Source organism: Garra rufa, chromosome 10, assembly GCF_049309525.1.
Source record: "Garra rufa chromosome 10, GarRuf1.0, whole genome shotgun sequence".
Lineage (NCBI taxonomy): Eukaryota > Metazoa > Chordata > Actinopteri > Cypriniformes > Cyprinidae > Garra > Garra rufa.
Window position 1 is genome coordinate 39972432 of NC_133370.1, and position 27949 is coordinate 40000380.

At 39.4% G+C, this 27949-nt stretch overlaps 1 protein-coding gene across 1 annotated transcript in view; it reads left to right on the forward strand.

The window, feature by feature from the left end:
- The window catches only part of ak5 (adenylate kinase 5), a 118490-nt gene that overhangs the window by 40951 nt on the left and 49590 nt on the right, over positions 1 to 27949 (forward strand). Inside the window, exon 6 of the mRNA XM_073849149.1 lies at positions 6226 to 6417. Within this exon, the coding sequence (XP_073705250.1) occupies positions 6226 to 6417 (192 nt within the window). The remainder of the gene's footprint in view (positions 1 to 6225; positions 6418 to 27949) is intronic.

The window sequence follows — 27949 nt, forward strand, 5'->3', positions numbered from 1 at the left end:
GGCAGTCTGTCATGTCTATTACACATGGGGAGGTATAAATGGCGGGGCTCTAAGGGTTCTTTTAGGTGTAATACCCTTTAGAATAACACGCCAGACATTTGCTGACAACCCTCTGAGGCCCAGCGACATTTTTATCCTCAATTTACACCTTCCCAGAGGAACTCATCCTGAATTTTTCTATTTAACTTGTGCTTTAGCTTTATGAATTTCTTTAGGATGAAACATGCATGCTTCTATGGAAGGTCTGGAGACATACTTGGCCACCCCATCACCTTCAGCTTACTCAGGAGGCAATTGTCATCTTAGTGGTGTGTTTGGGATCATTATCATGTTGGAAAACGTCTCAGGTTACGTATGTAACCCTAGTTCCCTGAAGGGAACGAGACGCTGCGTCGAAACGCTTCGGGAACGCCTCCAGCGTGACCACGCTCTGAATCATGTGTGCAATCAGTCCAATGGAATCACGGGACATCACCGGCGTGATGACGTCACTGACCAGGAAGCTTAAAAGCACGTGCGGAAAGAACACCGTCAGCTTCTGGAAGTAACAAGCGCTGCAGGGATGCCGGAATTATGGCCTCGAGGCGCAGCATCTCGTTCCCTTCAGGGAACTAGGGTTACATACGTAACCTGAGACGTTCCCTTACAGGTCACTTACGCTGCGTCGACACGCTTTGGGAACGAGAATGCCCACGCCGCCATACTGAGGGTGTCCCTGCCGGATTAGGGCGAGAGAACGAAGGAACCGGGAGAGGCTCTGAGATCTAGGCCATAGAACCTAGCGAAGGTTAGGGGCGTGGACCAACCCGCAGCGTTACAGATCTCCTCCAGGGAAAATCCCGAGAAGAAAGCTTTCGAGGCAGATACTGAACGGGTAGAGTGAGCCTTGACTCCCAAAGGTGAGGGGAGATCAGAGGACTCATAGGCTACCGAGATGGCATCCACAATCCACCGACTTATGGAAGGCTTTGCAGCAAGGTGGCCTCTCCTAGGAGGGCCATAACAGACCAAATGTTGGTCAACCTTCCTCCACAGTGCTCGCACTGGACACATACAATTAAGGTTCTGCTGGTCAGGCTCCCGAAAGGGAGGAGGATGAAAAGCCTGCAGTACAACAGGCCGCGGTGCAACCATGGTGACTTTAGGAAGGTATCCCAATTTGGGATACAGGAACGCTTTGGCCATGCCAGGCGCAAAGTCGATAAAGGGAGGAGCCACTGAGAGGGCCTGAAGGTCCCCAACCCTCTTAAGAGACGTGATGGCCAAGAAAAAGGCAGTCTTAATAGTGAGAAGATGATCAGAGATCTCTTCTAAGGGTTCAAAGGGAGGCTTACACAAAGCCTCTAGCACCACAGCCAAGTCCCACGTGGGGACACGAGAGCGTACTGGAGGCCTCAACCTCAGCACACCGCGGAGGTAACGTGTAACCAGGGGGTTTCTGCCCATTGAAGAGTAAGCTGGTAAGCTGAAATGGCTGCCACGTAAACCTTCAGGGTGAAGTGGGTCAACCCAGTGGAGAGACGGGCCTGTAAGAACGGGCCTGTAAGAACTCCAGTACTGTACCAACTGGGCAGTTAACTGGGTCAAACTGGCGGTCTCCGCACCATGAAGTGAAGAGTCTCCACTTCAGGGCGTACAGTTTCCTCATGGAGGGAGCTCTGGACTAGAGGATGGTCTCAACAACCTTGGTTGAGAGACTGGAAGCTACGAGTTGTGCCCCCTCAGTGGCCACACCCATAATTTCCACAGCTCCGGGCGGGGGTGAACGATGTCGCCTCCTGCCTGTGAATGGAGATCCGTCCTGACAGGATTCTCCCAGGGGGAGCCGTCTAGGAGGGAAATCAGGTCTGAGAACCATACTTGACCCGGCCAGTACTGGGCGACTAACAGAAGTCGGACCCCGTCCCGGTGCCAGAACTCCCGGGAGCAGAGCGATCGGGGGGAAAGCGTACAGGCGTAGCCTCGGCCACGTCTGTACCATGGCATCCAGTCCCAGGGGAGCTGGATGACTCAGAGAGAACCAGAGGGGACATTGCACATTCTGCTGAGTTACGAAGAGGTCCACCTGAGCCTGGCCAAAAATCTTCCAGATCTGCTGCACCACCGCAGGGTGAAGCATCCATTCCCCGGGCCTCAGCCCCTGCCTCGACAGGACATCTGCTCCCAAGTTGAGATGCCCAGGGATGTGAACTGCTCTCAGCGAGAGGAGTTTCCCTTGGGACCACACAAGTATCTGGTGCGCCAGCTTGTACAAGGTTGATTTAAGAGACCACCGCTGTGTTGTCGGTGCGCACCAACACATGGTGACCTCTTAGGTCCAGGAGAAAGTGTCTCAGAGCCTGAAACACAGCCAACATTTCCAGGCAATTGATGTGCCACTTGAGATGATGGCCTCTCTACAGACCGCGGGCGGAGCGGCCACTCATGACCGCTCCCCAGCCGGTGAGAGATGCATCTGTCGCAAGCGTGATGCGGTGACAAGGAGTTCCCAACACCGGGCCCTGATTCAGAAACCAAGGTTTCCTCCACATGTCTAAGGCACGAAAGCATCGCCGCGTGACCTTGATCATGCAAAGCGGGTTTCCCCTCGGGGAGAACCCCTTGGTTTTGAGCCACCACTGTAGATGTCTCATGTACAGCAGGCCAAAAGGAATTATGTTGGACACAGCTGCCATCAGACCCAGCAGTTTCTGGAACCGCTTCACAGTGAGTAATCCTCTTCCTCAGGAACCAGTCCTCGGACCTGATTTGTGACAGAACCTGCTTGACCGTAAGCATACGGAATTTGAGGCGCATGACCTTATGGTTCAGCAAGTGTAGATCTAAAATGGGCCTCAAGCCCCCATCCTTCTTGGGAACAATGAAGTACCGGCTGTAGAACCCGGTCTCTCGCTCGTGAGGAGGGACCACCTCAATGGCCTCCTTCCTCAGGAGAGTGTTTACTTCTTCCTCAGGAGAGTGAGCCTGCTCGTGACCCACAAGTGTGGGAAAAACTCAGCTGAAGCGAGGAGGAGGCCTAGAGCGTTGACGTGGCCCGCGGTCCCTACCACTGGGGGGAGCACGTGAGGCGACACTCTGCTTCTGGGCCTCCCTGTATGAGGAGCTAGTATGCGGTCCAGCCCCTGAGCTGGAGCACGGCGAGGGAGGAACTGCTGAAATGCCGCCGCTTGACGTCGTGCCTCCTGGTGTCTGTCGACGACTGCATCAACAGCGTCGCCGAACAGACCCGAAGGCACGAGCGGGGTGTCCATGAGGAAGACCCTGTCCTTCACTTTGATGCTGGACAAGGTCAACCACAGGTGCCTCTCCGCAGCCACCATTGTTGCCATAGACCTGCCGATGGCACGGGCGGTCTCCTTGGTGGTGCCGCGTCAGGGGACAGATAGCCCGCAAGCGTCTGTTCCACCCGGGGCATCGCCTTATACGCATGCTCTGACAGCCCCGCCACGTTAGTATAATGAGCGGCAGACGGGCTGTAGAGGCACGCAGAGTATGGTTTTCCCCATGACCTCGACACCTCGGTGTGGAGGTCAGGGAAAAACGGAAGACTCCGGCGTGGAGGTGGTGGCCAAGACCGCAGAAAGCGATCATCCAGTTTGCTTCTCTGCGGTTCAGCCTGTCTCCCGGCCGGCCACTCCAGATTTAAAGTATCAACGGCACGAGTGACCACCTCCAGCAGCTCCTCATACTGGGAGAATGAGGGGGTGAATCCTCATCGACGCCCTCCACATCCACCTCCTCCTCAGGGGGAAGAAACCGCATAGCGGGCTTCCGATCCCAGAGAGCGGGCAGCAGATCTGGCTGGTGAGGCAGAAGATAGGGACTCGCCCGTCTCCATACACTCAGCCAGATTCAATTGCGATCCCCACGAGTGCAATTGCCGGTCCGCCTCGACAGAAGCGGGACCAGACCCACGAGGAACGCTGGTGAAGGCTCCCTCCTCGAAGAAGCCTTCCGGGAGCGGAGCAAATGCAAAGGCATGCGCTCAGAATGCGGGCAACCAGCCTCCTCGAGGGCTGATGCCGCATGCTCCGCTCCCATGCAGACAACACACAAGCTGTGTGTGTCCTCACTCGTGATGTAACGAGAGCAAGGAGGCACACGCCGCTTGTAATGTTGCTGCTTATTTTGTATATACATATATACCTGTGTGACCCTGGACCACAAAACCAGTCATATGGGTCAACATTACATAAACCAACGTAAGGGTCATAGGACAATATTGGGCCGAGATAAAAGTAATTCAAAATCTAGAATCTAATGGCGGTAAAAAATCTAAATATTGAGAAAAATTTGCCTTTAAAGTTGTGCAAATTAAGTTCTTAGCAATGCATATTACTAATCAAAAATTAGGTTTGGATATATTTGCGGTAGGACATTTACAAAATATATTCATGAAACATGATCTTTACTTAATATTCAAATAATTTTTGGCATAAAAGAAAAATTGATCATTTTGACCCATGCTATGTATTGTTGGCTATAGCTACAAATATACCCATGCTACTTAAGACTGGTTCTGTGGTCAAGGCTCACATATATTGGACTGAGTGGAAAGATTGCAAAAAAGATTTGAATCATATTATTGATTTCAAAAGCTATTAGCCAGTTTTTCCCACCTTAGTTATCGCATCGGTTGACTTTTACTAATGACGTGAACTCTGGTATATCTAGATCTCTTTTTACAGATAAGTTTGGATTGAATAGTAGGAACTGATTCTAATTTAAATGGCAAAAAAAAAAAAAAATCATTTCGGTGTTTCAGCTTTCACTGACATTTCGCCTGCCATGCTTCTGTTGAGATAATCAGCCTGCTTTTCTGTTTTGTGACAGGCTTTCAGGCTTTTATGAACTGACATTTGTAGTCTTTTTTTCCTCTCCAGTGACTAATTAAGTACACATTCCCAAAAGGCTTTCCAGCAGGCAAGTGGTTAAGAGGATGACGGTGCATTTCAGATCAAATATCTGTCCTTTGATGTCATCATTTTGTTAACACTTAATGCACATGTCAGTGTAGGCCTGCTGCCAGTTAATGTCAAATAAACAAAAGATAAAGTCCAAAGATGTAATTAAAGCATTCAGTGTATTGTATTTTATTTTCCCTAGTTTTCTTTAATTGAACAACAAGCAGATAATTAAAATTACGGATGACATGCTATTCGAGCAGATATAATTAAAGCATTTTATTAGACTTGAAAAGGAGGCTGCGAATGAAATTGCAATATTTCAGCCAAGATGTGTATGTGTATGTGTGTGTGTGTGTGTGTGTGTGTGTGTGTGTGTGTGTGTGTGTGTGTGTATTAAAAAGCATTAGCATTGTTGAAAAGGCATATATTTGTATACTGAACACCAACGCAACTAGCTGTGCTATCACACATCTTAAGAGTTTTTGTTAGTCTTTGATAATTGTTTCAGTGTGTCAGTAACCATAGCAACCAACTCAGATCCCAGCAAGCAATTTTTAGTCTAAAAGACGTCTATTAGCCGTGAAACCACAGCCCAGACGTCTAGGCTAAAACAAATTAGTATTTGGGCTGTCAGTGAAAATTTAAAAGACGTCTACACATATCCCAATATTAGACTAGACATCAATTAAAAAATGAAAAAAAAAAAAAAAACATAAAACCTTGTAAACGCTGCTGAGTTTGCTTACAGGATGGAATATCATACATCTAACTAGTCATTTTGCCAAAAATGGCATGCAACCAAATTCAAGGTTATTTGGGCTGGAAGTGGGTTACACATAGCTGGACTATATCAGGTTTACAGTCAACCCAGACGGTGAAATGACGACTATTGCTCACTGGGATTGCTTTGCAAATGAACAATATTGTTGCACACAATAAAGTGTACAACAGCTAAAATAAGGCAGTGACATTTCGCAAGCCTCAGTCATACAAAATGCTGTGCATTTCCTTTTTTTGCATGTGAATGTTACAACTAAGACACCTGATGTATGCTTACTTGCCTGTGGTCTACATCCAATCTCATCAACACATTCATTATAATTTGAGGGGCCAAAATGCATCTTAGATTGGCAATCGTATTTGAAAATGAGTTATACGTATGACCTCAGAGTGGCTCTTGATAGCTACATCTTCACAGATCACTGAGCCACAAGTCACTTTGATCTTGACTGCCAGAAGGTGACTATATCCATCAATATCAACTTGAATTTAGACATTACTAGTTAAGACACTCATCTTCTTTTTTCTGTCTCTGTAGATCTGTACTCCAGACCTGGTGGTGTTTTTGGCCTGCTCTAACCAGCGTCTGAAGGAGCGTCTGGAGAAGCGTGCGGAGCAGCAGGGTCGCCCAGATGACAACCCTAAAGCTATCGATCGGCGCTTGACTAATTTCAAACAGAACGCCATCCCCCTGGTCAAATACTTCCAGGAAAAAGGCCTCATCGTCACAGTAAGGAACATTTTTGAGTATATTGCTTATTGAGTATATTCCAATGGAAATTGGATAAGATTTGATAACATTATTTGTAGTTGACAGAATTCTTTATTTTTTGGAAGGGAACATGTACCATCTTATATGTGTAGATATTGTATGTATCAAGTGGATCATGTGCTTTTATCTTGCATGTTAGACTGGTATCATTTTGACACATTTGTGATTAAAAGGTAAGTGGCTATATGAAACACCTGAGCTCATTTTAAGATTCATTTTTGGAAATCCCAGCAGCATATACACTGAGTCCTGGACTGTGCATTGACCAGGTGCACATCTACCACATGGTCCCTGCGCTGTCAGTTTCATTAAGACATGCTCTTTATCATTCTGAGTAATTAATACAGGCATATAGGGTGATCTGGGACAGGCCGGAAATTAAAGGCAGTTAGATCCAGCATGTGTCAGGATCCCAGAGGGGCCACTTATTTAACAAGCTGGGGAATTCTTTTCAGTTACTAAACAAAGGTAATGAAGACATGTTATTAGAAACTGATTACGTTTTTTAATCAGAATCTGAATCTGGAATTTATAGGAAACATATAAGATTTAGGAGACATCTATAAAATCACAAGGAGCAAGGGGATTTAGAAAGGAGAGATGCAATAAATGTCAAATCAAAGTTTCCGATCCAGAGGTTCATTTGGGAAATGCCAAGCATGGCACTTCATACTTCATTCTTTTCTGTTGTAAAATGGCTGCGGGGTAAAGTTCTTGCTAAAAAAAACAAAACAAAACATGTAAACCAAAATACTCTGACACTTGATGGAATTGTTTTTATCTTTAAGAGACATTTAGCAGTTTGCTGTTTTAAAAGGCACATAACTTTTGGAGAAATATTATAAGTTGTATTGCTTTCCTTGTGTTTAAATGTGTTCTCTTGAAATCCTGTCATCATTTACTCACCCTCATGTGGTTCCAAAGCTATTTGACACAAAAGAAGAACTTTAGACTGTTTACTAGGACTCGACTAAAGATTTATCTGGTCGACTAGTAGTTTTGTTTTATTTCGACTGATCACATGTTTATTAATAAACCATTTAAATCATAATAATGAGCCTTTAATACATGCTCAGGTGCACGCATAAAGCTTGCCACAGTTTACCAGCTGAAGGAATGATTATGAATGTGTCAAAACAGTAAGGAGGATGCATTAACAATTTAATAATGCGTTGATAAACTAGTGCTTTCTTTGTTTTTGGCTTAAAAGATGAAGTCAATGACACTGACTCATTATCTTCGCAGTAGTAGATGCGCCTGTATGCAAGTTTCATACGGATTACATAATCTGAGAATATTTGTTTTCCATTTGATTGGTTTAATTGAAAGTAGACATTTCTCTCTCTATATATGTGTTTTTCATGTCTGTAAGGCAAGTATACAGGGAGTTTTTTTTTCTTGACACGCTCAAGTTCACAGTGACCGAGGCGGCAGAAAGCATATCCTGTTTGCTTTCATTATTTTACAAAAGCGCAATGTTTTGTTGTTATTGTGAGTGCACGCAAATAAACGTAGAGTCTTTCAGATTCGAAAGATGTATTACTCTTATCTGTATGACCAAAAATGACTGAGTATTTTAAGTGCAAGTGGCCACAGCAGCGCCTCTATCTGTCATGCAGTAAGCGCACTACTATTAGACACTTGAATAGCGCACATTTTTATATGTTAACATTAGATTGAGTGGCATGTGAAGTTGCTGGTACATACATACATTTGAGGACGATGAATGATAGGTGAGCGTTTGGATGTCCTGCCCAATGTGCCAGCCGCTAACCATCTGTCCGTCACGGACTGCATGACTTCGCCACTTCTCGTGGATTTAATTTTTATATCTTTTTTCTGTGACTAAGCAACTAATACAATTTTGGTTGACTAAGCTTCTTCTCGTTAACTAACGGTTAGTCGACTATCAGTGGGCAGCTCTACCTTTTATGTAAAATGTAAGTGGATATGGACTGGGGCTGTCTAGGTCAGAAAATTAACAAAACAGTAGGGCTGGGTTAAGAATATTAATTCTTAAATTCCAAGATTTAATCGTTTAGAGTTTTCTGTTGATGCAACATCCCAATTAATCCCAATAAGCTTTGTCATTAGTTACTTTTTAGATTAAACAAAGTCTCAGTTTTCAGATTCAGTCAAATTTAACATTAAATTTAAACAATAAAGGTCGCTCTTTAATGTGGCGCAACAGCTGTAGTTGCCTCAATTTAACATAAAGCGCATTGACCTGATCATTTCTTCCTCTTTATTACTAGTTATAGCACAAAAGAAACATGAATGAACATCAGAAGGTTTGTTGAAAGAATAATAAATGTATCATGTCATATGTAATCACTCAAATTTTTCAAATGTGGAAAGATGTCAATAAAGAAGCTTGTCACGTAAAGTTGCATGTACCTTAGTAAAGCCATTTAATGACCACATCTCAATAGTTTGCTAGAAAAAAAGTTAAAAAAATTCTGTTCTGTTTTTAATTGAAAATGGTGTTGACTAAACCCTTAGAAAGAAAAAAGGGGTTTGAAACAAAATGGGGTGGGTAGAGTTTTCATTTTAGTGTGAACTGTCCCTTTAATGAGAAAAACACCCAGCTGTAGCTAAAGAATATCCAAGCTTTAAGAGCTTGTGATAAGCTGAAATCTGCCAATGCATTCTTCAGCACCTCTGCTAGCCCACATTTCAGCTGCTCGTGTGCCAGCAGAGACTGGCATGTCACAGCAGCAACTGGAGAAAAATGTATATTTAATCTTGATATAGTGAAAAACAAGTCATCCATACTCATTTAAACAGAGTGGAAGCTCTTCTCTCTCATGTGAGATGATATACCAGTATGAGCAGGTGTTTGGGGATGCAGGTGTGTGATACACATTCACACACTTCTCAACAACCAGACAGGAGTACGTTTTTCATTCACGGCGTGCAGCCTGCATTGATCCGCTTCACTCTCAAATGAAGCGTTTACGCGGGAGATGACACACAAACATTACTCTTCATAATCATACTGGCCTTGGGAAACCCACTGAACCTGGATGTGAGAGAAATACTTTTTTTCCCTTCACATCAATTCTACATTCTTGTCCTGTCTAAAGCCGCAGTGGGTTGAGGAGATTTAATTAACTGACGGTTGATTGACAGCTCTAGTGTTGTGTGGACTTCCGCTTTGGAAGACCATCTCAGCTGAGTGTAAATAAAGCTGGACTCAGACAGTGTGGCTGTCAGCTGCACTACCTTCACTGGCAAACATGAGCTTAACAAACACTGACTGGAGGCGTTGCATTTATTTCATTTCTTTTGTTTCTATACCGTGACTTTGTGATTTATTTTAGCTACATTCTAGCTAATGTATTTACCTTGCAAACATTTTAGGTCAGTAGACACACACACACTTTTTAAAGCAAGGATGCATTAGATTGATCAAAAATGACAGTAAGACATTATAATGTTACAATATTTTGATTAAAAAAAAATGCTGTTCTTTTCAATGTTACGTTCATCAAGGAATCTTAATACTGTATCGGTTTCCACATAAATATTAAGCAGCTATTAAGCAGCTGTTAAAAAAATCATCTTTGCCATCACATGAATAAATAACATTGTGTTAATGTTGGCTGTTACCAGCTATTTAAAATTGTAATGATTTTTCACAATATTGCTGTTTTTACTGTATTTTTGATCAACATCAAAATCTTACAAAAAAAAAGTTCCACAAATCTCTGTATTTATTCATCTACTTATTTAGATTTTTTTTTCTAAACACAGGCATTATTCAATTTTCATTTCACACTTTCTCTGACTCTGAGAATGAAATGGGTGACAGTGCTAAATTTTTACTACCAAGCTGTGGGATTGCTATTTGGTCCAATATACTTTTTAACTGCCTCATCCTTTAGTAACAATGTTGGACCCAGTTTATATTAAGTGTCTTTGACTACTATATACTTCAATTTAATACAAAGCACTTATTGTTTACATGTTTTTACATTGTACTGTGTTGACCTTACTCCTACAACTTAACCCACATTTAAAACTAACCATACCACCAAACCTGTCCAGGTAAGCAATTTGCAATACAACATAAACTCATGACCACATTGTACCTAATGATTAATTATTTTTGACGTACATACAGTACATAGTAGTTAGAGATACCTAATATAAAGTTGGACCACGGCCTTTTTTCAAAACCTCTTTTGAAATCATATTTTGATATAAAACAGGTGTCGATGCTATGTAAATGTCACTGGGTATGTGTTAATGTTTCAGGATTTCCTAATGACTAATTTTTGTTGTTTAGTTTCTGTTGTTGGTCTCTTTTTTCACTGAAGAGGAGTTCAGACCATTAATTGCACATTTTATGTATCTCAGAACCACTCTGTTATGATAAAAATCCATCCAGTGTTTTTTTTAAATCCCAATAAATCATAAGCAGTGTCTCAGATCAAGCTATTCAAGCCCCTCCCACAATTGTTGACTGACACTGGCATTAAACCATTGACCCGCCCTGAGTAAGCTGTTAACAGTCTGCCATTGCAGAATGGAGCAGAATGTCGTCTTAAGCGATTGTTTTGTTGTTGGATGTAATGAACACAGCAGTCATTATTTACTCCCGACATCTGAGCCTCTGCAGAAGCAGTGGATTACTTTTGTTTTTTTTACACCTGATGTGAATGGTGCGACAAAATGCTGTAGAACTCATTATAATGCTGTGATGCTGTCTACACTGGATGCGGCACTGGGTGCTATTTATGACATACTGAAAGTTCAAATGATTTGCAATGGTCACTTTGTCTCATCCACTGTACAACATTAAGGTTGTCTTTGTAGAGAGTTTATAAAGGTGTTTGTGAATGACTAATAACGTCATTTACACATGACGTATCACATATTTTAAATCGTTTATGAGCAGTTATAACTGCATGAATAAAAATGGTGGTTTTAACGCAAGAATGGAAGTGAGGGGCGGGGTGAGCATTAGTAGCTCATTAGCATTTAAAGGCATGCACCAAAACGGGTCGCTGTGAACAGAGCTGTTTTCGAGAAGAGGAAAAAGAGTGTTGTTTTACACTACCATTGAGAAATTTTAAAGGGGTCCTATTATGCTTTTCCACTTTTTAAATTTTACCCAGTGTGTGGTGTGTATGTTTGGGCATAAAAAACATCAACAAAGTTACCAATCTCAAAGTCCACTCCAAAGGGAGATCCCTTTTCAAAAACTACAACGAATTGCTCCTTTGGACTACAGCGTTTGTTTTCTGGATGCTATGATTTCACAATGTGGATCATTAGAATATCATTCAAATAAATCCAGCCTATGGAAATTTGAATCGTTGGCGGGTGGGGAGGGACTAACTTTAGCGATGTAGCATGGACAGCCGCTTCTGGGATGCTTCAGCGAGCAGCAGGGCGATTCGTATAAACGGGCGCATTGAGGCTCAATCCCAATTCTACCCCTTACCCCTACACTTAGCCCTACCCCTCCGTTTGGCGCGTTCACGTGAAGGGGTAGGGGTGTCTCATTTCTCTTTTGGTTGGAGGGGTAGGGGTAAGATAGCCAGATAGCCCTCCAAACGAAGATTTTTCAGGACCTCACTTCAAACGAAGGGCTAAGAGAAATTTCCAACATGGCTGCTCACTCGAGCAAGCAGACTCGTAAATATAAGTAATTTTTGCCTTTAATAAGGATTTTCATGACAATGTTTCATTATATGTATATTACCTTGTGTTTGTGTTTACGGTGTTGTTTTGTAAATAAACGTTTGCAAAAAAATCGCTAAAGTTTGCTAGCAGATAGCACTGATTGCACGATATTACAAAATATATTTTTATGTCATATACACTTGACTGCATGTTAGAAACATGAAAGACCAGTGGCACTGCAATTTGCAACGGTGGTGTAGAGAAGGGTGTACGCAGGTAACGTATACGGTGTATACACACTTCCACTTTTTAAATCCCCTCTGATGCGCATTATTCAGTGTCCTGCATTCGCCAAAATCATAGCAGTCCACAACATCCAGTCATGTGAATAAATGTAAATATTCGCTAAAAACACCCAATAAAGGCAGTGATGATGCAGTCAGGACCGTGGAGCCGGCTTGCTTTGAAATGTATTTGATGATTGCGCCTAATGCAACTGCGCCCGCTCACCGCACCAGTAATTTAAATCAGTACATAATAATAAAAACGATACCTTACAAATAAAAAGAAGCTGATTTTTACGATCAGAAATTTCTTAAACCAGTGAACCCCTGTAAACATTTTAGTCCAAGGATCCAGAAAACGAATGCGTTCAAATAGAAAGTTCAAAACGAAATTCACAAATGAAGCATATATACTTCTCCAGGCACCACTACACTGATTAGCAATTTGCCGCGCATGTGATAATGCGTTGTTTGTTTTGCTTACGGCCACATGTGAATGAACGGTGCGTACACCGTACATTTGTACTTTTTGCAACATGACAACATTTTGACATCTTGGAATGAGTGATAAACATCTGCGCATGTCCTCTGACGTAACATTAGGAACTAGCGACAACCTATGATGATGTATAACAGTGTTGTAGTGGTGTCCCATTTTTTTAGGGGAAATATTTTAGCCCTTCCCCTTTACACTTTGTTTCAAGGGACAAGGGGAAGGGGCGAGGGGTAGGCGAAGGGGAAGAAAATAGAATTGGGATTGGGCCTGACTAAAGTGTCTGCAAACTGCTCCGGTAGCCATGCTGGAGCCACGCCGTTGACGTGTGCAGTATCCGATGTGTTTTTGTAAGAAAAAATATCCATATTTAAAACGTAAGGAACACTTTAATCTAGCTTGCGCAGTTGTACACGAAACTTGCTGCTTTGGGAAGGGGCGTGGCAGTACTGAAACGCTGTCTAAGCCAATTGCAATGCAGTGGGGCTGCTAACCAATCACAACCCATTTCGTTTTTCAGAAGGCGGACCTTCATCAAACCTGGAACTAATCAAGCCATTTGTGCCAGCCTGCAAATAAAGCTATTGTAATAATGTAAATTATGTGAAAAATAATGCGTTTTTCGAACCACCAAGCATGAGAGCATGTTCTAGTGCACCCCCAAAACAAAACAAATAGCATAATAGGACCCCTTTAACCAAAGTATGTTGTAGACTTTTTCTGTAGACCCTAAAGAATCATATCAGCTTGTGGAAAATAGGCATCTGACGAACCCTTTAAATATTTTTAGGTTTAAAATTAAGGCTTACCTAAAAGCACCATGTGATAATCTTTGATCAGTTTAAAGCATTTAATTTAGTCGGAGTAACTTTATTGTATCTTTTAATTAGTTTAAACATTTAATTAATACTGTAGGTGAAGGCTGTCGTGAGGTACTTTTTTAATAAAATGTGTTAGTCCAGTATAAAGTGAAGAGGATTGTGTTAAATCTGCTGGCATTTCAGATGGCTGGATGTGATTCAGACATGGCTCAGGTGAGATGAATTAATTAATCTCTCCCATCTGCGGCACCACAAGCACACTGCAATAATCAAGTGGAATAAGCTGTATGCCATTTCCTATTAATGTGAATTTATTTTCTCATCATGCAAGGAAAGCCAAACAGTTAATGTTGTAATGGTTTGGCTTGTTATGATTTGTTATTGAACTCCCATGAGGCTTAAGATTTATTTTATTTATTCATTTTTGTATTTCATATTCAAACCAAAGTTTGAAAATGAAATGGCACTTCCACTTTGCAATAACCTCTTTGATGGTAATTCAAATATATTTTTACAAGCAACATATAAATTGCAAATGTTAAATAGCATTTGCTCTTGTACTACTCTCACTCTCAAAGCTGCACATTTAAATCTTTTAATGTTTCAGTTGCAAAGATGTACATCTGCAGTGACGTTCTGTGGTGTGATGTATAGATGAGGAATGGTGTTCTTATTAGTTTATGCATGAGTGCAAATGAGGATGTGTTTATTTCTACTGCACTGAATAGGATTCATTTCCTCCCTCAACCGAAAGCCAATCAGAGAGCAGAGAGAATGCCATTCCATCCCAGAGGAATATTTGATTACTCAGAGGAAGCTTCATAAAAAGTCTGTCATCATTTACTCACCCTCATGTCATTCTAAACCTTTATTTCTTCTGAGGAGCATAAAAGAAGATATTTTACAAAACTGTTGTTCAAAAGCAAAACTTAAGGTCCATCTACTAGCAAACATATTCAAGGTATATTTTGTGTTCCTACACTCAAAATTATAATAACGTACTTTAGTCAAGTGTGCTTTAATAAGTGTACTTATTATTAAAATAGAATTTAAAAAGAACTATTATATAAAACCTTTTGACATTATAACATGATTTACTTTTTAAAGGTATAAAATGTACTCTCTGTGCACTGTATACTTAAGTGGCCTTTTATTTCACTAATATTATCTGAAAGTACAGAATGTACTTGTGCTTTGCGATTTTTCTTTCTTTTAGCAAGTGAATTAGTATGAGGCTGAAAATGAAATTTTCAGTGAGAAGGCTTTGTGCCTTTTTAAATACTGGTTGCTGCCTAAAGACTGGAATATAAAAGTTAAGCAAAATCTTGACATTCATGGTGACATTCTTCCCTCTATTTGAATGTGCCATGGGGAGCTATTTTCGCATACTGTGAGATAGTAAATCACATTTAAAGAAGTGAAAAGTGAGAAAATGACTTACCAGGTCACTGGTGTCTTCTTTCTTTCTTTAAGCCCTTTGCTCCTCTTGGGTGCATAGGCCGCTGACGAACAACCTCCATTTCACTCTGTTGGTGGCTTTCTGTTCGATCTCTCCCCAGTTCAGCGCACTTTCAGACATTTCTGCCTCTATACTTCTTCTCCAGCTGTTCCTGGGGCGACCTCGTTTCCTTTTCCCCTGAGGGTTCTATCTCAGGGCTTGACGGGTGATGTCTGTGGCAGGTTTTCTAAGAGTGTGACCAACCCAACTCCATTTTCTTTTCTGTATTTGTACATCTATGGGATCCTGATTTGTTCTTCTCCACAAGTCCACATTGCTCACTTTGTCTTTCAACCAGATGTTTAGCATTCTTCTGAGACAGGTATTGGTGAAGGTTTGCAGCCTGTGTGTTGTGTGTTTTGTTGTTCTCCATGTTTCAGACCCATAAAGCATCACCTGTTTCACGTTGGAGTTGAAGATGCGTATCTTAGTGGTTGTAGAGATGTTCTTTGAGCTCCAGATATTTCTGAGCATGTTGAATACCACTCTTGCTTTGTTAATTCTGCTTCTAATATCTGCATTCGTCCCTCCAGTTATGTCCACCACACTGCCTAGGTAGGTAAAGAATTCTACCTCCAATAGTGCAGCGTTGTTTAAGGTAAAATTCTTGGAGTTATTCAGTCTTTGTGGTTTTGCAGTCTTCTCCCCAAAACCTCCACACATGTTGAGGTCCATGCCGTTTTTAAGTTTTCCCATTCTTTGTTTATTGTCCATTCTTTTCGGTAGGTCCAACCATGCCGGACAGGTTTCTAGAGTAGAGGCCAGACGAAAAGCAGCAGCTGGCCCTCCAGGTTGGGGGTTGGGCGTTGGGTTAACTACCCAACCCTGTAAAACACATTCTAGTTGCAGAAACGCGGACGAAGAAAAAACAAATCACTCACATGGCCAAAGAGGGTGCCCCAGTAATAGGGACTATGACGCTTACCAGCCCAACCCGAAAGGGAGCTGGTAGGCTGAAACCTTCTGACGCCAAGAAAACCCATAACCGTGGGGACATGGAACATCAGAACCATGTACCAGGCTGGCAAGGCTGCTATCATTGCCAAGGAAATGGAGCGCTACAACCTTACAGTACTGGGCCTGGCAGAAACTCGATGGACACAGTCAGGTGAGGTCAATTTAACCAGTGGCCGGTCTATTATCTATTCTGGACATGAAGAAGAAACAGCAAGCCATACCGAGGGGGTGGCTATCATGATGACAAAAGAGACCAGGAAGACGCTAACTGCATTATCTCAGCAACCTTCAACACTAGCAACAAGAGAGTGAAAGCCCACATCATTCAGTGCTATGCACCCACAAATGAAGCAGATGACGAGGCTACGGAGAGGTTTTATGACAGCTTAAACCACCTTCTCAGTAATGTTGGAAACAGAGACCTCATTATTCTGATGGGGGACCTCAACGCAAAGATTGGAGCCCAAAATGAGGGGTATGAGTCTGTAATGGGTAAGCATGGAGTGGGGACCATGAATGATAATGGCGAGAGGTTTGCTGAGACCTGTGTGAATAACAATTTAGTAATAGGAAGGAGTGTATTTCCCCACAAGACAATCCAGAAAACAACCTGGGTGTCACCAGATCATGTCACAGAAAAGCAAATTGACCATATTTGCATAAACAAAAAGTTTAGAAGAACAATGGAAGATGTCAGGACAAGACAGGGGGCAGACGCAGCCTCAGACCATCACCTTCTGGTGGGGAAATTTAAACTGAGGCTGAAGAGATACCATCGTGCAAAGGGACAGAGAAAAAAATACAACATTAACTACATCAGTAATGCTCAAACCAGGAAAGAGTTCAGAGATACACTCTCAAAGAAAAATACAGAGATACAGCTTGGTCATAAAAAAGAATGGAAGAAGGTCACTGGTGTGTCAGACCATTAACCTCACGTCAATCGGAGCTGTCAGAGAACTGTACCTTCAAAGCTAACCCAAATTACATGGCAGCGAAGGACAAGAAGAAATCACACAAGGGCAGGAACACAAGGAAGAAGAAGATAAAGACTATAAAGGAAATTTGGGTTCTCCGGAGGCTAATGGAGTGTGTTAGCTGCCAGACTGTCATTCTCAACTTCAAGTGCAGTGAGTTCAAACATCTGTGTACACTGTAAAAAAAATGACTGTGAGTTTAACGGTAAAAGACTGTAAAAATGCTACAGTAAAAACCTGTTAAATGTTTAACGGTAAGTGCTATATAACTGTACTGGACATTGCTTTTAATTTTACGGTAGTATACTGTTTTCAGAAGTGAAAAAGAATGTAGAAGTTTTAGCGTTGGATTTTAAATTTGAATTGTTTATTGCATTATCTCAGTTTCATGCATGTTACCATGATGGTGTTTAGTGTTTGTGTACCTTAAGTACACAAAGTTAGTATTTAAAAGCTGCTTGTGATGGGCTCTCATCTTTTCTCAGCATGCTTTTGGTGGTCAGTCTATTACAAAGGTAAGAAACAGATTTCGATTTCGGTAACACTTTAGAATAGGGAACACTTATTCACTATTAACTACAACTTTTCCCTCAATAAATTCTTAATTTGCTGGTTATTAATAGTTAGTAATGTAGTTGTTAAGTTTAGGTATTGGGTAGGATTAAGGATGTAGAATAAGATCATGTAGAATAAAAGATTAATATGTGCTTAATTAGTACTAATAAATGGCTAATATTCTAGTAATATGCATGCTAATAAGCAACTAGTTAAGAAATCGTAAAATGAAGTGTTACCCAGATTTCAGTACTTCAATAGGTTGGTATATTAACATTATATCAGTTATTAAAATGACGGTATTTAAATGTAAATTTAAGTGAATTTAAATTCTAAAAATAAATTTAAAACCTAAAACGTTGCTACTGTGTGTTTTACAGTAACATTCTGGCAACCACAGCTGCCATTTTTTTTTTTTTTTCACAAAACTGAGATGAGAAATCTATGGAATGTCGACTTTTTATCTCACAATTACGACTTTTTTCTCAAAGTTGCGAGTTTACAAATCACAGTTCCGACTTTTTTCTCTGAATTGCATGATACTAACTCAGTTCTGCCTTCTTTTTTGTCTCAGAATTGTAACTTTATTTCACAATTCAGACTTTTTTCTTGCAATTGTAAGTTTATATCTCGCAACTCTGACTTTTTTTTCTCAGAATTGAGATATAAACTTGTAATTGCAAGTTATAAAATCCAGTTGTGAGAGGGGGATAAAATGATATTTTTAGCAGAATTGCGAATTTATATCTCACAATTCGGAGAAAAAAAAAGTCAGAGTTGCAAGATATAAAATAACTCGCAGTTGTGTTATAAAGTAAGAATTGTGACATATAAACTTGCAATTCTGACTTTATAACCCGCAATTGCAAGTTTATACCACGGAATTCTGAGTAAAAAAATAGTAATGTTGGCTTTATAACTAGCATTTGTGAGTGTATATCCCACAATTGTGAGAAAAATGTTAGAATTGTGAGTTTGTATTATGCATTTTTTAGAAAAAAATTCAGAATTGTGAGATAAAAAGTTGCTTACATTTTATTTTTATTTATTACAATTCGGACTGCCTTTGTTTTTTCACAAAACTGAGATGAGAAATCTATGGAATTGCGACTTTTTTCTATGAAATTGCGACTTTTTTTATCTCACAATTTTGACTTTTTTCTCATAATTTTGAGTTTAAATATCACAATTCCGAATTTTTCTCCGAATTGCATGATACTAACTCAATTCCGCCTTCTTTTTTTCTCAGAATTGTGACTTTATTTCATAATACAGACTTTTTTCTTGCAATTGTTAGTTTATATCTCACAGCTGACTTTTTTTTCTCAGAATTGAGATATAAACTTGCAATTGCCAGTTCTGAGAGGGGAAAAAGACCGGATTTTTACCGGAATTGCGAAGTCATATCTCACATTTCTGAGAAAAAAAAAAAGTCAGATTTGCGAGATAAAAAGTTGCTTACCTTTTCTTACAATTCAGACTTTTTTTCTCACAAAACTGAGATGAGAAATCTATGGAATTCCGACTTTTTATCTCATAATTGTGAGTTTACATTTCATTATTCTGACTTTTTTTCTCCGAATTGCATGACACTAACTCAATTCTGCCTTCTTTTTTTTTCTCAGAATTATGACTTTGTTTCACAATTCCGACTTTTTTTCTTGCAATTGTAAGTTTATATCTCACAACTCTTGAGAGATAAACTTGCAATTGCAAGAAAAAAAGTCTGAATTGAACTGACTTTATAACCCACAATTGCAAGTTTATACCACGCACTTCTGAGAAAAAAAAGTAATGCTGGCTTTATAACTAGCATTTGTGAGTGTATATCCCACAATTGTGAGAAAAAAAAAACTAATCCTGTCATCATTTATTCACCCTCATTTTGTTTTAAACCTGTATGACTTTTTGGGGGCAAAAAGAAGATATTTTAAAAATGATATGGACCAAAACAGTTGAAAATTAAAACATTCTTTTTTCTTTTCTTTTTTTTTGTATTTCACAAAAGAAAGTCATTCTGGTTTGGAATGACACAAGGGTGAGTAAATCGTGACAGCATTTTAATTTTCAGGTACACTCTTAAATTCAAATGATTGTTCTCATTTAAATTACATTTTCTGCTTTATTTGCCTCTAGACTCTGACAAGTTGATATGTTATTGTAGATCATTCACTGTTTTCTCATACAGATTCTCTTTGATCATAGCATCCATGAATTACCAAGTAATACATAGTGTCATAAAGACTTGACTATGCCTGTTTTTTTTTGTTTGTTTGTTTTTTTTTTTTTTTTTTTTTTTGTATAAGTGGTCTGCCAACGTTAAAGGAATAGTTTGTCTAGAATTAAAAATAATGTTATAATCTACTCATTCTCAAGCACATTTAAAAACAGCAGAAATTAACTAAAGCATAAATTCCAATCTCAGGATCTCTCTCAAATAAATAAATAAATGAATGGATGGTTTGGTTGCCAACATTCTTCAAAATGTCTTATTTGAAATCCACTGAAAGAAAAAAAAAGCAAAGTTTGGCAGACAGAGCTTTCATTTTTGTGTGGAATATCTGAGTTTTACTAGGAGATATATATATATATATATATATATATATATATATATATCTCCTAGTAAAACTCAGATATTCCACACAAAAATGATAGCAGGTAAACATCTTTATAACATCTAATATTAATTAAAAATCAAAGTTAGCTGACATTTTTGACCAAACTATTTATTTTCATGGTGAAATTTCATTATCATCAAAGGTCAGCATGTCTGAACCATCACCGACAAATAAAATACCATTTTTGTGAAGGCCACTGGATGTCTTCTGCAGCAAATAACAGCTTCTATTTTATTTTTTTATTATTTCCTTAAAACAAGGGGAAAATATTTAGAGTAAATCTCATTGTGTTAGCCTTAAAAATAATCATGAATCGTTTAATTTATTGTTACATACCTAAACATAAACCCTAAGTAAGAAAGAAGCGGATGGGTGAGGTTTCCTCTCTTGTATACGGTGTGGGAGGGAAATCCGATCAGCTGACATGGTTGACTGCCACTAGTGTGGCGCAAAGGGAATTCATGCTACGCTCCCTTCAGAGAAGATATGTTTGCGTTTCAGTGATACTGGGCTGAGGCTGGCATCTCATGAAACACAACTGCCTGCGTTTCAGGTTGGATAAGCCTTAGATGTGAAATCTTTTCCCAATCACCTCCACAGTTCCCATGGCGACGGGGTCCCTGTGGGTTCCAGGTGAAACTGATATAAATAATGTGGCCTCTTTTAGCTTCTTTGGTGATTCTTATACATGCAACAGGTTTAGAAACATACATCTGACTCTTTATTTATTAAAAAATGGGGAAATTGAATTCAAATTTTAATGCATGCATAAAACTGACACATTCTGCTGGCATGGAAGTATGGAAGACCTCCATCTGCAATGAATTAGTTTAGCAGCCGTCTTCTTGACACTGGATGTTGCAAATACTGGTGATGTAACATTTTTAGAGATTCAGGAGAGATCATAATGTCATATATAGGAAATATCAGGCTATCTTGAGATGAATTAAGTGTGCCATTTTGTACGCTGGCTGTCAGATTGTCATTTTTAGTTTGTCAGTGCTGCTCTAAACTTTGCCAGTTTGCCGCTGAAATCTCATTCTGCCTGCAGGCTCTGTATAAGCAACTTCAGGGGTGAAATTGTTAACTGCAAAACTTTTTTATACCTAGAATGACCCTAGAATTGAACTACACAACGCCGCATTTATTAAATCTAAACTGAGAGCCTGAGTCATGTTGATAAAACTGATTTGAACGAGAACCACAAACAGCACAAGTGAATGCACTTTTTTGAGTGTTTGACTGAAGATTCATCATCTTAGCCTCTCAGTCTTTCACTGTTATTTTTTTTTTATCAAAAACCTTCTGTAATATTGGAATATATTGGAATATTCTTCCTTTAAATGGATAGATTACCCAAAACTAGTGATAGGACGATACACCTACCTCCCGATTCAATACTATCACGATACTTGGGTGCCGATACGATATGTTTTGCGATTTTTTTTTTAAAGGGGTCATCGGATGCAAAACTAACTTTTATATGTTGTTTGAACATTAATGTGTGTTGGCAGTGTGTGTACACAACCACCCTACAAGGATAAAAATCCACCCAGTGGTATTTTTTTAATCTTTAAAAGTAATATCTCCTTTTTAAAATCAGGTCATTCTCAGCTTGTCAATGTGACGAAACACAGTTGATTAACATGAGCGTCTTACTTTAGACCCGCCCTCACCGAGCTGAAACAGTACGAATACGATCGCCATTGTGTCGACTCAGGTGGAGAGGAAGACTCTAATTGAGCGATTGAGGTGTCCTGTTGTTGGATGTAATAATAAACATAGCAGTAGTCATTTACTCCCAACATCTGAGCCGCTTAAGAGGCAGAGGACAATGTTACTTTCGTTTTTAAAAGGAAAACGCCGATCCCAATCTACATATGCGTCTATGTTCATGTGAATCATTCCTGATGCAGCTTCACCCACAGCAGAAGTTAGTATAAGGGCTTATTATGCATCTTTGCAAATGGCCTTTCTTAATAATGTGCTTGTTGGCAAGTTTCGCTGATAAACGCGGCTAAATGTGGCTAAAGTAAACATTACAGCTCATAATCCCTCTGCAGAGAGAGGCGGGGCGAGCATGGCTCATTTACATTTAAAGGACTCATGAAAAAAAATGAGCTGATATTTTGCAGAACTGATTTTGACAAGGTAAAAGGGTGTTTTGTACACTACTATTGAGAATTTTTAACCAAAGTATATTAGAGACTTTTAATTAAGACCCTAAAGAATCATATGAACTTGTGGAAAATGGGCACCCGATGACCCTTTTGAAGATGAAGAATTTCATTTCTATTGCGATTCGATATTGCTATTAGGGCTGGGACGATACTCTAGTCTGCCGATTCAAATGTTCAACAAAATGAGTAGAAATAAAATGAAGTGATATGTTACTTTGCAAACCATTTTGGTAATGTTTAGTCATTTTTTACTGGCAAAACTAATTTTACTTTGTTTACTGCAATGTATATTTTGGTCATCCCGTTAAAAATAACATTCAAATTGGATCATTTTAGAGCTTTAAAATGCTGGAAAAGTTATGTTAAATGCTGGAAAGTCATTAAAAAGGTGCTTGAATTTCTCTCTCTCAAAGGTTGTACAAACCCTGAAATAAATAATGTATTATTATTTCTACCACAACACTGTGTTTATAGTTAGCATTAATCCTTGTTGTTTTCAGGACAGGCTGTCTTTTCATGAAAAACATGACTAAGTTGACACAAAGTATGTGTTTGTTTTGTAGGGAAACTCACATTCATTGCATTGATTAGAATGTCTGATTGTGGTTATGACACTAGCTTATTAACCTGTAGGTTTCGAGACTCCTGGTTAAAAAAAATAAAGTATTTGGATAGAAATTGCTTAATTGTTGGAATCTGCAGATGAAAAGAACGATTGGATAGGGGATACGACTGGATCACCTAAAGGGATTTCCTAATTCCTAAAGGTTAATAATAAAAAATAAAAAACTGTTAATAATGTTGGATGCTGTCCTCCTCTCCTACTCTTTCTTCAATGCCTAACAAATCTATTTCTTTCTCTCCCTGACCTTGTCTTTCTGCTTGAGCAGCACTAGTTGAAGCCTGAAAATATTGTAAACAATAACATAGCTAATTACACTGGTAGGGACTAAGCTCTGTTTCAGACTGATACCTCCGGTTCAGGATGGTCCTCATCCTCAACACGTGTCTTTTTCAGTCGCGGAAAATACTTTTCAATACTCATCTGGATTGAAGCAGCAAACATTCAGTGTAAGAGTAAAGAAACAACATAATTTATAATACGTTTATTTGATTCACAGCTGCTACACATAGTGTTTTGACCTCGACAACCCAACTAGGCTAGCCTACATTTTACCGCAAACTTGCGACTAGTTAACTTTCTAAAGAAGGCGCAATCGCGTTTGCTAAGGGTCGGGACTTACAGTAACATCAACACACTGAAACTATTGTATTCAGAATATAAAATATTTTATAGCACTTTTTAATCTGTGATTGTGTGTTAAACGTGTTCACGAGATACCAACCTTTCGCCAGCCGTCTTCTCTCCACAGATGATCCAGACAGATGTGGTGTGCACGGAGGGGAGGGGCTGTGTGCGTGTGTGTGTGTGAGGGAGAGACGGGTGAGTGACAGAGAGATGAAGAGACAGCAGGGAAAGGAAATGCAGTTGAACGAATTAGCTGCGTGTTTTAAATAGCGTACAAAAGAATAACGAAACGCAATAGTGACATTCGGTATTGATTTTTATTTTTTTTTGGTCGGTGTTGAATCTGTGGCGGTCGGAATTTAATCTGTGGCGCACCGTCACAGATTCGTCTATGTGTGGGAAACACTGGAACATTTAGAAAATCTAAACCTTTTGTGCAGTGAAATAGTTTGATAGATGTTGAAGATTCTTCATTGAACCATAAGCTGCTTATTACATTACAAACTGTTCTTAGCCCAGAATTCTCAGTACTGTTGGCTAACTGCTGGCCAACCATGCTATTCGAGCAAAGTAAACTGAAATATCTAATTATCCTCCATAAAGCAGTTGCTATTTCTTAAATACCATATGTAAATCAGCCTCACTGTGTAAATTAAAAAAAAAAAACTGTCAGTTAGGCGAGATCAGCACAGAATGGAAAAGTTTGTTAGCCAGGATCATTGGAAATACATTTCTCTAACAACATTTCTGCAAAACTCAAAAAATATACTAATTTGTACAAGTCGCTGCACTTTCTAGTTGAAATGAACACTAGAGGCAATAAAACTCTGACTAACTTTTATTATGTTTTACACAGACTACAGGGCCAGGGTCAATTAAGAAAGCTTAAATTTAACACAATTTTATGCTGTGAGGTGAGCCACTGCAGGTGAATAGGGTTAAAAAAAAAACCTAACAGTTATGACCTTTCTTTCCCAGTTAATTGATTACATTGATAATTGCAAACATTTTTTTGTAGTACAAGTTTTCTAAAATGTTATATTTAAATATGCAAATGAGGTATTATTTAATGAAATATGCACTAATTTGCATATATTTCTAGTGGATTCACTGGATGCAGTCAGTTTCAAAATTCTTGTTGAATTTTTTTGACATATTAGAGTCAAATGTTTATATAAAGGGGATTTATATAAACAGAAAAAGCTTTGAACAAACAAAAAACATGTATTTTTTTTTACCATTTTGGTATAAAATCAAGCTAATTACAGTGCCCTCCACTAATATTGGCACCCTTAGTAAATATGAGCAAAGGTGACTGAGAAAATAAATCTGCATTGTTTATCCTTTAGATCTTTCATTTGAAAAATTCACAAAATTCTTACCTTTCATTGAAGTAAAACAATGGAACATGGGGGGACATCTCATTATAAAATAAATGTTTTTCTCTTGTTCACGTTGGCCACAATTATTGCCAACCCTAAAAAATTGTCCAAGTAAAATATCTCTAAAGTATATTCCCATTAATATTATTTTTTTTAGCACACCAGGGTGGCTAGGAGTATAAAATTGTCCAGTCATGACTTTCTGTTCCACAGGATTATAAATATGAGGAACACAAAAGCCAAATTCCCTTAATCATCCATCACAAGAAGTAAAACCAAAGAATGTAGTTCTGATGTACAGAACAAGTTTGTTGAGCTTCACAAAATAGAAAGTGTGTAACGCCAGGCCAGCAGAGGGAGCCCTTACTCACACTGACTGTTGCTGCTCCCTCTGCTGCCTCTATGGTTACTTCCTGTTTGTCAGCCATATAAGCAGGGCCTAAACCAAACAGGCCTTGCGAAGTATTGTTTTGCTGTTGCGGACTCTACCAAGCGTTTCATTGTTTTCTTGCCATTGCCATGTTTTGTTTTGTTTGTTAGTCATAGTCATAGTCACAGTCATCGTCAAAGTCTAGCCTAGCCTTGATTCATAGTTTTGTTTTATTTGTTACTTTGGACTGCCCACTTGGATTTTGACCCTCGCCTGTATTTCTGGATTACGTCTTTGTCTCATCACGTATAATATTGTTTGCTGTTGTTCGACCTTGCCTGTCTTGACCACGATCTGCCTAATAAAGCGTGCAATTGGATCTTATACGCTGTTGTCGAGTCCTGCTTGTTACAAAGTGGCTGTAAGAAAAGAGCTTAAGCATTGAAAATCCCCATTCCCACCATCAGGGCAATAATTAAGAAGTTCCAATTAACTAAAGATGTTTCAAATCTGCTTAGAAGAGGATATGTGTCTATATCATCCTAATGCACGATAAGGTGGAGCATTTGAGTGGCCAAAGACTCTCCAAGGATCACTGTTGGAGAATTGCAGAGAATTGTTGAGTCTTGGAGTCAGAAACCTTAAAATAAAATGATCAAACTGCTCCTACATCACCACATGTTGTTCCAGAGGGTTTCAAGAAAAAAAATCCTCCTGGCTCACCCAAAAACAAACTTCAGCATATTCAATTGTCAGACATGATTGGAACTTCAAAATTTGCTTTTTGGCAGCTAACCCTCCCGATTTTGGTGCAGACAGGGATAAAAAAAGTGCCCCATGCCCATAGTTACAAATACTGCTGGGTCTTTATTGTTGTGGACCTATTTTTCTGTCGGAGGTCCTGGACATCTTGTTTAGATACATGGCTTCATGGATTCTATCAAATACTAGCAGATAAAAAATCAAAACCTGACTGCCTCTGTTAGAAATCTTATAATGGGCCATGGTTGCATCTTCCAGCAGGATGATGATCCAAAACAAACATCAAAATCAACACAAAATTGTGTCACTGAGCACAAAATGAAGCTTCTATGGCCGTCCCAGTTCCCTGACCTGAACCCTGTATAGAAACTGAAGAGAAGAAGCACCAACATGAAACTGGGAAGAGAGAGATTCTGGGGAATCTAGAGAGATTCTGTTTGAAGGAATGGCCTCTGATCTCTTGTCAGGTGTTCTCCAAACTCATTAGACATTGTTGGAGAAAACTCAGAACTGTTATCTTGGGAAAAGGATGTTGCAATAATTGGGTGCCAATAGAAGTGGCCAACGTGAACTAGAGAAAAACATTTATTTCATAATGAGATTTCTCCCCTAGGTTCTATTGTTTTACTTCAATGAAAGGTTAGAATTTTGTAAACTTTTTGAATGAAGGATCAAAAGGATAAATTATGCAGATTTATTTTTACATCCACTTTTGCTCATATTTACCAAGGATGCCAATATTAGTGGAGGGCACTGTATATATGAACAAATCCCTCTGTAAAAACCTTCAGGATATAGACAGAAATACAAATGTAAAGTTTGGTGGCTTTTTTGAACCACAACTATACGTGCCTGAAGCAACATAATAAAAATGTACCTGTACAAATGTAATCAAAACGTGGCTACTCTCATGTATTGAACATGCATTTTGGCACCACTCACTAGTATTTTCACTTTGAAAATGCCACAAAACATATAAGATATTGGTGTTGCAGAAACGTTGCCACAAGCACGTATTTTCAATGAGCCTAGGTTGATGGTTAAACAATTTCCTTGTTTGATTTTCCTTGACAGTGCCAATAAAGGACCTTTATTTTTAAGAGTGTAGTGTCTTAAAGCTTTCATAAACGTCTCGTCACGAATACACAACTCTGTACATTTCATTTAGTTTTGCTGAGAGCATTATTTGATATTCTCAAATAATCATTCTGTATATTTTTCAAAATAAGAAGGTTTTTCTGTACACAGAATATGCCAGGAAGCAAGATGAGGAATTGTTATTATAGATCTTCACAGTGAGCGCAGAACTAATGCAGTTTCTCAGAATCTCATCCCCCTTTGAGTTATAAATAGATCTCAGTACTCTCTTCTTCATATAATATACAAGAGTGATGTCGCTTATTGCAAATAAGCTCAGCTTGTTGGCCACAATGGGGGGGTTGAACAACGACTTAAACCATTCAACAGAATTGTGAAATACTGTACTTAAACTGAATGGATTCGATATGCCATTTTCTCTTAAAACATTTGCCTTCAGCTGCTTTCACTTCTGAGTGATTTTATGATGATGTTCCTAATAATGTCTCTTAATTATATTTGCTCCGGATGATTCCTAGGGTATGAATGGTGCTTGTTAGTTACGTTTGGTGGACTTATGAACTGATAATTAGGTATCAATTACTTCACTTCTTCGTCAGTTAGACTGTGAGG